Raw genomic sequence first — 11,309 nt, forward strand, 5'->3', positions numbered from 1 at the left:
TGACTATTCCCACGCCCTGTAGAATGGCCCCACACACCACAGGGAGGTTAAATCAGGAGCTCAGGCGCTGAATCGAACCCGGGTGGGGAGGAAACCCTGACGCCATGAAGCGCACACCCGAAATCCGCTCAACCACCTGAGCTGCGCCCTGGGGGCTCCACCTATGCCATATTTGCCATTATGGGTGGATGCCAACCAAAACTTTCCTCCTAAAAAAAAAAAAATCTCCCCTCTTGGCCTCTTATTTTAAACCTTTAAATCACCGGTCAATTTCACTCTTGAAGACACGAAACACTCCTTAAAAAATTATTCATAAAATAAATAAATAAAATTATTATTTTTTACATAAGATTTAAAATTCATTGACATGTGAATATTTAGTTGTATAAATAAATAAATACATTAAATTATTTATAAAGAATTGTGCATTTCAGAGTAGATTTAGAATTTACTATTCTTGATTCTATAGAAAAAAGTATGTTTAATTTAGTGAGAAAATAAGTTAAGTTAGGCTACAGAATGGGAGATGATCCCTCTTATACCTCATATTTGTTACTTCTAGTTTGAACTGAGACTTTTAATATATAAATATTAAACTTTAATTATCCAGATAAGTTGTACCAATTAAAAGTCTCACAAAAGAAAAATAAAATATTAGCATCAGAGGAGCTCATGGGTAGGCTTGAGACATATGGATGGACACCAACTTGATCCAAAAGGTTAAGCTTATTGTATCTTGGACCCTAACTATGCATATAAACACTCATCATCCACTCTATTTTTTCTAATGTGATACAAACTCACAAGTGAAATTTTCAATAATCTCTCCCTTACTTTTGAGTTCTAAGTGCTCTTGGACGGAAACTATCTCCCTCACGGGAATAAGCCCAATTATAACAGTTGCTCAAGTAGGTCTTATCATAGCGCCTTCTATGCCTTAGATTGCATTCCACGTGCTTCCAAACCAATTCTACCTCCAATGTCTTAACCCTATTCGGATCCATTTTTCAAGCTTAAATGATCCTTATTGGCCTCGGTCACACACTTGATCTTCCAACTGTTAGGACGTTAAGAGAATTAGTTTCATACTTTGACTTTTATGATGTCACTCATTTAGAGTTATGAATCGTCGACTTTGATACCACTTGTTAGCACCGGAGGAACCCATGGGTAGGCTTGATAAATATAGGTGGACACCAACTTGACCCAAAAGTTTAAACCTATTAGATTTTTAGGCAAACCATGTATATTGTCCACTCTATTTTTTCAATGTGGAACAAATACACAAGTGGAATTCTCAACTAAAAATAAAATATTTATAATAAATTGTCTTTATGTATAAAATTTGGAAGTCAATGATTATATAATAACACATAATGCTTAATTTTATGCAAAAGAGATGTTTTAGAATAGGTTATGGTGTTGACTTTGGTGCAATCCCAAAAGGGGGTGAATTGGAAATTAAAAAATTTCCTCTTAGGTTCAACTAATCCAACAGCAATATTACACAACCTAGGGGCACTCTAAATATATGTGAAATTGCAGATATGATATATTAAACAATACCACAATTTCAGCATTTCTTAACTAGATACAATACCGTGTCAATTAGATATGCAGTATATTTAGCAAGCAAATTAAATCAAGCACAAAGCATAATATAATGCATGAAATGAACAAGTGACATCGAATATGATATTGGGGTTCAGTCAATACTGCCTACGTCCCCGTCTTGGCTTACAAGTATAAGGATTCCATTACGGCTCACTTAACGGGTGGAGCGGGACCTAATACAATCAGGTCAAATTAACACAAAACTGACTTCAACCTTTACAACCAATCCTTCTGGACTGGATTAACGTCCCCTTAGGCCACACTTGGAATACAACCAAATTACAATACAAGATGTGTACAAAATATATGCTTCTCCAACAAGCAGATTTGTACTATTACAATCAACATACTACAATATAATAGGATATGATAAGCTCAATATAGTTTAAATGTCTACTCTAAAAAATAATGTAAGTATAGCAGTTAGAGTGTGAGAGTGTTTGTGTAGGGATCTTTGATTCAAAAGAACAATATCAATCACAATGCTCAATATCAAAGATCTGAAATACCCAAGCAAAAATCTCGTAAATATTTTTTAAAGATAAGCTCACGAGATATTTAGAAAATCAGTTTGTCAAAAAATATTTTCTTCACAACGAATGACAAGCTCTTGAGTCTTGCAACGAGAATGCAAAGTTTCTCCACCAAATGGATTTATGAATTAAATCACGGGAAAAACTGTTGACTTACTCTCAATAAAAACACAAAATCAATCAACACAAATGAGAGTGTAAGCTTGTAATGGCAATGTAGATTATCTAAAAAATACTCTCACCAAAGTAGTTTTTGCAAATGAATGAGAATGGGTGGAGTATGTAAGCTTGAATGTGAAAATAGGGCTCAAGGAATTTCAAAGGATGTTTTGCTAATGATATTTGTTATTCCTGTTCTAATCCATGCAAATGAGGGGGTATATATAGACACTCTTGAAATTATAACCATTTGGGACATATTTAGTATTTTTGGAGAAGTTTAAATAGGGTTAATAAAAATTAACCTCGTTTTAACCTCGGGTAAAATTTGGACAACCTGAGAAGGTCGGTCGACGACTTTTGAGGTTTGGTCGACCAAGGTGTTTTTGAACTGAAGAGATGGTCGACCATACTTGATACGATTTAAGAACCTCCGAGGTTCGGTCGACTGGGCTAAGTTCGGTTGACCGAAGTTGAATGTTCGGTCGACGTAGCCATTTTACAATTGAGAGTTCGGTCGACCAGAGCGTTGGGATTTCCCACGTGCTAATTTGGTCGGCCAAAGCATTGATTTGTGCATTTAAGTCCTATTTTTCTTTTGAAGTCACCCATATTCACATGATTATTACTTCTAAGATATATGAGGGTTTTTTCATGCAATATATTTGAACCTAAGGTCAGTCTAAGGTCTTTGAGTATATAGTCCAAAAAATCCAACGTCGGTCGACCGATCCCAACGGTCCTGTGGTTCCCTATGGTCAAACTATGGTCATTGAGCGCTGTCTTATCATGCATGTAACACATTAATTATTACAGACCATAATTAATATTACAGACCTTGAATAATATGAAATATAAATTACAAGACAAACACTTTGGGCCTTCAATTTCTTTCAAGTCCATGGGCGTGCACCATATGAAACTTCCAATAGATCATGCACATAAACTCATCAATCATTAAATATCAGAGTATTTGTTATAATCAAAACAGGATATGACCTGTAAGGTCAATATATGATGATGCACTTAATAAGTAATATAATGAATTGTAAACATTTGAAGAACTTAAAAGTAACCTTCCTTCAATTATGATTTGGATTCGATCAATTATGAATTATTATATCATATAATATTATAAATTTCAAACTTTATATTTAAATTTCAGTAAATTTGGAGGAAGTGTAATGAAAATTTTATATCACAACTTATCATAATTTAGACAAATTCAAATTTAAGATCTATTTCAAACATAACATTAAATGCTTTGACCTACAAAAATACAGTGACCCACGTCATTAAGATTGATGGCTAATATCACTCATTTGTGCAAACAATTGGTCCATTCTAAATTTTATGTGTTCCTCATATTTCATTTTCACACTGCTTTGAATGATGTGGTCTCCGAGCATTAATATAATTTGAGCTATTAATGTTTTCAAATCCTATGCTTAATGCTAAGCTTTCTATGGAAAATAAATAAATAAATAAATAAATGCAGGAAACAACTCATCGCTCACACCCTTCAAATTCAATCATATCATATTCAAACTTCGCATCGCAAATGGATGGTAAATTCTTCTTGCTTTAGCGCCGAAGTCAATGACTCTTCATACCCAACCTTCTTCAAAGCGTTCCACATGAAAAACTCGAAACCCTAACACCCTTGCAGAGATTAGAGAGACGGGAGCAGAAGCCTTTCTTCATGGGAGGTTGTGGAGTGTGTTTCAGGGTTTTGGGTTTGCTCGTTTTCAGCTCTGCGATTCACTTGTACGGCGTGTCTTGTGAGGACGATGTGAATTGCCTGCAGGGTGTGAAGAACTCGCTTAGAGATCCTCAGGGCAGGCTGAGCTCATGGAGTTTCTCGAACAGGTCGATCGGGTTCATCTGCAAGTTCGTGGGCGTGTCGTGCTGGAACGATCAGGAAAATCGGTTAATCAATCTTGAATTGCAGGATATGCAGCTCCAGGGGTCGATTCCTGATTCGCTGAGGCATTGTCATACTCTGCAAACGCTTGATCTCTCCGGTAATGCTCTCTCTGGTTCGATTCCTTCACAAATTTGCGGTTGGTTGCCGTATCTTGTGACTCTAGATTTATCGGACAATGATCTGACGGGTCCGATTCCGTCGGATCTTGTGAAATGCTCGTATTTGAATAAATTAATTTTGGCAAATAATCAGTTATCGGGTACTATTCCTTATCAGTTCTCGAGTTTGAGTAGGCTTAAGACATTTTCGGTAGCCAATAATCAGCTCACTGGGACAATACCGTCGTTTCTTAATCAGTTCGATGCCGGAGGTTTTGTTGGTAATAACGGGCTTTGCGGAGGACCTCTTGGGTCGAAGTGTGGTGGGCTGAGCAAGAGGAATCTTGCCATCATTATTGCTGCTGGTGTTTTTGGCGCCGCAGCGTCCCTGATGTTGGGGTTTGGAGTGTGGTGGTGGTACTTTGTGAGGTCAAGTCGGAGGAGTAAGAGAGGTTATGGAATCGGAAGAGATGATGATACTAATTGGGTTGAGAAGTTGAGGGCTTACAAGCTTGTTCAGGTCTCTTTGTTTCAGAAGCCTCTTGTCAAGGTTAAATTGACAGACTTAATGGTGGCAACAAACAATTTTCGTTCAGAAAACATTATTATGCCTACCAGGACAGGAACTATATACAAGGCTGTTCTTCGTGATGGGTCGGCCCTGGCAATTAAGCGGCTCAGCACTTGCAAATTGGGTGAGAAGCAGTTTCGTTTGGAGATGAACCGATTAGGACAGCTTAGGCACCCAAATTTAACACCTCTTTTGGGGTTTTGCTTTGTGGAAGATGAGAAGCTTCTGGTTTATAAGCACATGTCTAATGGGACGCTCTATTCACTATTGCATGAAAATACCACTATGCTAGATTGGCCTACGAGGTTTAGGATTGGTTTGGGAGCGGCAAGGGGTCTTGCTTGGCTTCACCATGGCTGCCAGCCTCCAATCCTGCACCAAAATATATGCTCTAATGTTATTCTGATTGATGAAGACTTTGATGCTAGGATAATGGATTTTGGATTGGCGAGGCTCATGACTTCTGCTGATGCTAACGACAGTAGTTTTGTCAATGGGGATCTGGGAGAATTTGGTTATGTAGCTCCAGAGTACTCAAGCACCATGGTTGCTTCACTTAAGGGGGATGTTTATGGATTTGGGGTTGTGCTGCTGGAGTTGGTAACTGGGCAGAAACCTCTTGAAGTCACTAATGCTGAGGAAGGATTCAAGGGTAACCTAGTAGATTGGGTAAATCATCTTTCTAGTTCTGGTCAAATCCAGGAAGCTATTGATAGGACTCTTTACGGAAAGGGCCATGATGATGAAATTCAGCGGTTTGTGGGAATTGCATGTTCTTGTGTAGTTTCTCGGCCAAAAGATAGGCGTTCTATGTACGACATTTATGAAGCATTGAAGAGCATGGCTGAGGACCATGGTTTCTCAGAACAATTTGATGAATTTCCGCTAATTGATCATCCAGCATAGCTTTGGATTCAAGATGGGAGAAGCTTAATAAAATGGTAGACACTTCGCAATGCAAAATTTCTGCATTTTAAACCTTGAGAGTAAGTTGTTTAAGGCTTGTACAATTGGTGTGCGTCTCCATTTCTGCTGGCTTTTCCTAGTACAATTTCCATCTGTTAGATATGTTTGTATGATACCATAATTTTCTTCTACAGTAGCATCTTGCATTTCAGAAAATCTATTTGTTTGTTGCTCTCTGAAAATCAGCCTTTGAGGCTCCTTGTTTGTATAGGCATGCATGCCAGCATGCTCGTAGCCTTGAAAAAAATGTTCATTGAAGATGATGAATGCAACTGGTAATTCATAATGTCGCCCCACATGATTATATTGCCAAGGGTGTCTGAATTATTACTAGGCATGTATGTTTTATATTCATACTAATGCTGCTGTCGCATATTTGGTTTATCTGTTGCCCAACTGATGAAATGTTAATTTGAAAGAGCTTTTAGTTAGTAGAGAAAAACTAAAGTTGGAACTATAGGCTCATGCTAAAAGGCGGGCTTGATCAGCTGTATCTGCTGGTGCATAATTTGTGGTTGATTTGAAAATCCAATTCTATGGAATCTGAGGAAAATATGCTCTTGCAGTGGAATTTTTCTTGCAGATTCATGTCCCTGCAACTTAATTTCAATTCCAAGTCTATTGCTAGCAAACCAGCCAAGCTTGGCCATTGGATTGGTTCAATGGAATTTGAGAATACTCGCTAGTGCTTTTTTTTTTAATGGATTTGTATCAGCAATTGAATTTTAATTCCAAATCCCTTGTTATTCAAATCAACCAAACTCTGCCCTGGAATTTTAACAGTATTTGTTCTGGTCGTCAGTTATCTTGGAGCAAAGTTTTGTTGATTTAGCTGAGTTTTGTAGTTGTCAGGCCTGGCTAAACTGGCTACAACGATCAGAGTTGTGGTTGCCAGTGTGTTTTCTTTTAAATATTCACGATTGTTGGGCTAAATAATTATCTTAATTTGTTTAGCTCTCCATGCTTTCTGTAAGGTAGCTATACCTAATATATATATATTATGGAAGTTTAAACAAAAAACTGCAGCATTGTCATTCTAATGAGTGGCAATTCATTCAGAACATTGTTGACTCTGCTTGAATTTATAGCCATCTTCGATGATCTTTTGTTCTATGTTTCTCTTGAAGACTTTCTGTTTGTTTGTATGGAATTTAATTATGTAGGCAAAGCACTTGTCTTCACATGGCTTTTCACGATGCAGATATATTGAATATTTATCTTGTTTTCTGAATTTACTTTTTATTTTTCGGGCAATGCAAGGGCCATTCTTATGCGCGTGTATATGTTATGTGCACTTCACGTTATTGCCAGGAAAGAATATTGAATGGATAGAAATTTGATTTCTAAAATGATGTAAAGCTAATTAATTCTTGTAGTATTATTAAATCTTAGGCCATTTCATTATATAATGTATATATTAAATAGAACAAAGTAAAAATTACATGTGGATAATTACTTGTATCTTCATATACTTCTTGAAACAATAAAAATATATAATGTGCTTGTAAAAATAAATTAAGCATGTAAACCAGTGTACCTTATAGAACACATAGGCTGTGTTTGGAGAGTCCTTAGATTTTGATCTGTATTAGATTTGGATGAGATATAATATAAAAATTGTATTAAAGTTTGTCTAAATTCACCTAAATCAAAATTTGAGATTGAAATTTATGCTCCCAAACATAGTGATATGTAGAAATAAGATGGAATTGGACAGAATAAAATTAAAATTTTCATTTGATTTTGTCATGCTCACTTCAAATTTTCATTCCATTATGTTTTTGTCCCATTTCATTACATATATCAAACATGACATGTGTTTTTTTATACATAGAACATTGGTATGTTTTATTTTTTAAAATCAAAAGGTTTTGAATGTTTGATTACCACTTTACCTAAAAACTTAAGTTGGTAGATTGTAGGCCAACAATATATATCAAGCTTTAACACTCCCTCGCCGCATGTGCCGCTCGATAATACTTAATTTTTTTTTTAAATTATAGGCAACGAGACTAAAACCGAGGATCTCCTAGTAATCAGCTCCAGTACCATGTTAGATTACCACTTCACCTAAAAGCTTAAGCTATTAGGTTGTCAGCCAACAATGTATATCAAGCTTTAACATTGAAGAAGTTGTAAGAGTGCACCTTTCCCTGGCTCACCATGAGTACTTAAGAGTAAGATTTTCAAGAAATATGGATGCATGAAAAATGGTTTTGGGTTGCTTTCCAAGTTGTTTAAGGTTAAGACAAGTCGCTACTAAACTAGAGGAATTTGAACAAGTCTACACTACCCATCATCACCCATAAAGACAACCACCTCTGAATTTCAAGTGTTGCGTTATCATGCATGATGACAACTTGCATATAAGATTCAACTGTGGAAATTTAATGGACTGTTATTTCTTTACTATTTTAAGTTGATGCTGACTATTCTAAATGGACAATCTTAGATATTAGGAATCCAATTTGAATGAGTTTGTCATCTTACTTTTTAGAAAAGAAAAAGGAATTTTTTTTTTTTTTTGAGCCTGAGTTTACAAAGTCATTTTAAAATTATTTAGATCCAAGAATTGAGTAACAAATTGAAAAGGTAAATAAACTTTCGGAAAAAATTTCTTAGTATCTCAACTTGTCTTTTCGGATTCATATTTGAAAAACTAAGGCTCGTTTGGTTTTGAAAATTTTTCATTTTATAATTTTTAGTTTTTCAAAAATTTATTAAAGCTATAGCTTATCTTTTATTTTTTCAAGATTTATATTAAAAGAGTAGAAAAAAAAGAGTTTGTTGATTGTGCAATATATATATTTATATATATATTTATATATATATTATTTATAGATTTTAAAATAATCTAAAAAATACAACTTATTTTTTAATTTTTTAAATTGTATATAAGATAATATTTGGAATCATGGATTTTGGTACTTGAATTTAGATGTGTTAAATTATAAAAAACTCTATATATAATTCGTGCAAATTAAAATTTAAGATTTGAATTTCATGTTCTTAGAGTAAAGTAAGAGTTAGAAATTCAAAAAAAAAAAAATAAAAGTATATTTTTTCAAACTTTTTGTGTAAATTTGAAAAATTGAAAAACATGATAACATTTTTTATAATTATTTAAAAATTTAAAAATAAAAATAAAGGTGTTTCTTCAAGAAAATAGTGTTAAAATTGTTTATTATTTTTCATTTATTTTACACAAATTTCGTAAAAAATAAAAAAATAGATAAATTTTTTGTAATTATTTTAAAAATTAAAATGAAAAATTATTTTTCACAACTAAACATGCCCTACCATTTTATTTTTAAATTTTTTAACAGTCAATTAAAATTAATAATTAAATTGACTCGTAATGTACCATCAAACAAAGCATCGTGAGTACTAAATATGAAATCTCCTAATTATCGAACAAATGAAGTAAACAATGAAAAAAATGAGCTATAACCTAAGTACCAATAACAACAACTAAATAAGGCATATAATAAGCTAACTATATACTATTGAAATTAATATTTTGCTCATTCCTAAATTTGAACAAAGGAATTACCCAAATTTGCACAAAGGAATTACTAAAGCATTACAAAAGTAAAAAAAAAAAGAAAAGAAAAAAAAGAAATCACGTTGTTGACTAACAGACTCTTAGAATAATAGGTGGAGTCTTAAGTAACCCATCAAAGTGCATCCCAATATCTGCGCATGCACAACGAAAGGAAGTATACAAAATGATATGCATGATTTACTAGAAAACATACAAGTAAACTTCAACAAAACAAAGAAGTTCATTGAAAAGGATCTTAAGGCCAAGAAATATTCTAGGATTTTTTAATATTATTTGGATATTTCTAGATTTTCTTTTAAATTTTTTAAGGATTTCCCACAATTTTATCTCTTTTTTTTAAAGACTTCAATTTTTTTTTTTTGTGAAAATTTGAATTTTGTAGATATTTCTTGACTCTCCCATTTTCTAATGATTGTTTTTTGGAATTTTACTTTTTTTTGGTATACATTCAAGCATTTTTGTAAATTTCTTCCAAATTCTTAAATAAAAATTTTTTTATTAAAAAGGACATGGGTGACATGTGACATGCTCAAATAGTGATATGAGGTAGGAGTGATGTTATTTGCTAATGTCGTATTGACATTAGTGATTAGGCGAGAAGAAAAAAGTTTAAAGATGACATGTGGCAGCTGTTGGCGTTAACAAACCAACAAAATGATGCCACGTGGTATGCATAATGAAAATTAATTGTCACATCAGTGACGTATATAACCATTCCAATGACTAAAAGACAATGGATTGGATCAATGACAAGTGTCACCAAGCCAATAGGGGAACATCAGTGACTGGGGTTAGTTGCACGCCTATACACCAACTGAAAGTCGGTGATTGTGATAAGTGACATGTGTATCCAATCCAGTGACTGAAAACAACAAGGCAATGGATAAGTGACATGTGGGTGGGCAAGGTTGGCCTTGACGTCATGTTGATGTCAATAATCTACATAGGAAGGAGTCGAAGGGCTAGCAAGAGACACATGACATGGGGAGACTATGAGATTGGTTTAATCGGTCATTGAGCGGTCGATCCAATCACCCACTTTTAAGCAAAAAAGCAACACACTAGAGAGAGGGGTTGAACATTCTCATCTCCCTCCTTTCCTCTCTAAAGTAAAATCTTTGAGACCCTAAAAAATGAAAACCCGCTTTCATGCATTCTCCATGTCATGAGTTTCATTAGTGTTATATGATGCCACTAATGAGGAGCTTAAAAGCTTAATCAAGGATCAAACGGAAATGTCTATCATGTTGAATTGTTGCTTCTTGGTATGCCAATGAACACTTCTCCCAATCCCTCCTTGTCTTTCTTTTGAGATTTGCAATAAGAAGTGTTGGGTTCAGCTCTTTGCTTAGACTACGGTATTTGGGTGTTTAACTTTGAAATTTAGGGGTTTTGGCCATTTGACTCGATAGGGGATCTTTCCAAGGTTTGAAATTTTAATGTTAAGACCTTTTTATCTATTTCAATTTCAAGATTTGGGAGCTCTTATTTGGGTTAAGAATCTTGGGCTAAACACTTATAACCAAAATTTCTAATTTTTTCAAAATTTTGTTGGCAACCAAATGGGTAGGCCCATATTAAAATAGTTTCCCCTAAGTTGCCCTCTATTTGGATCAACTTGACTCAGATCCAAACTAATTTATTTGGGTCCTGCTCGAATTAAAATGGACCTACCTGAACCCTTATCTAGGTCAACCTGATCCAATTCAACTTTAACCTAATGAAAAGTATAGGGTTTTGTCACCTCTCCAACCATCTCTCCATTAGGTAGGATTTTTTTGGCCCAATCACTTATTTGTTGAGGAGAAACTAATTCAATTCGGAGTTGTTGATGTTTATACTGATCGATCATAGAAGAAAGATTCTAATTCAATTT

General features: G+C 34.4%; 1 protein-coding gene across 1 annotated transcript; it reads left to right on the plus strand.

The window, feature by feature from the left end:
• The first annotated feature begins 3,636 nt into the window (after positions 1–3,636).
• LOC131168051 (probable inactive receptor kinase At1g27190) lies at positions 3,637–6,166 on the plus strand. The gene has a single exon (XM_058127223.1). The coding sequence runs from the start codon at positions 4,009–4,011 to the stop codon at positions 5,806–5,808; it is 1,800 nt and encodes a 599-aa protein (XP_057983206.1). The 5' UTR covers positions 3,637–4,008; the 3' UTR covers positions 5,809–6,166.
• Positions 6,167–11,309: the final 5,143 nt, after the last annotated feature.

Source organism: Malania oleifera, chromosome 11, assembly GCF_029873635.1.
Source record: "Malania oleifera isolate guangnan ecotype guangnan chromosome 11, ASM2987363v1, whole genome shotgun sequence".
NCBI lineage: Eukaryota > Viridiplantae > Streptophyta > Magnoliopsida > Santalales > Ximeniaceae > Malania > Malania oleifera.

Coding starts and splice junctions, on each gene's coding strand:
- LOC131168051 (XM_058127223.1), top strand. CDS start 4,009: ATGGGAGGTTGTGGAGTGTGTTTCAGGGTTTTGGGTTTGCTCGTTTTC.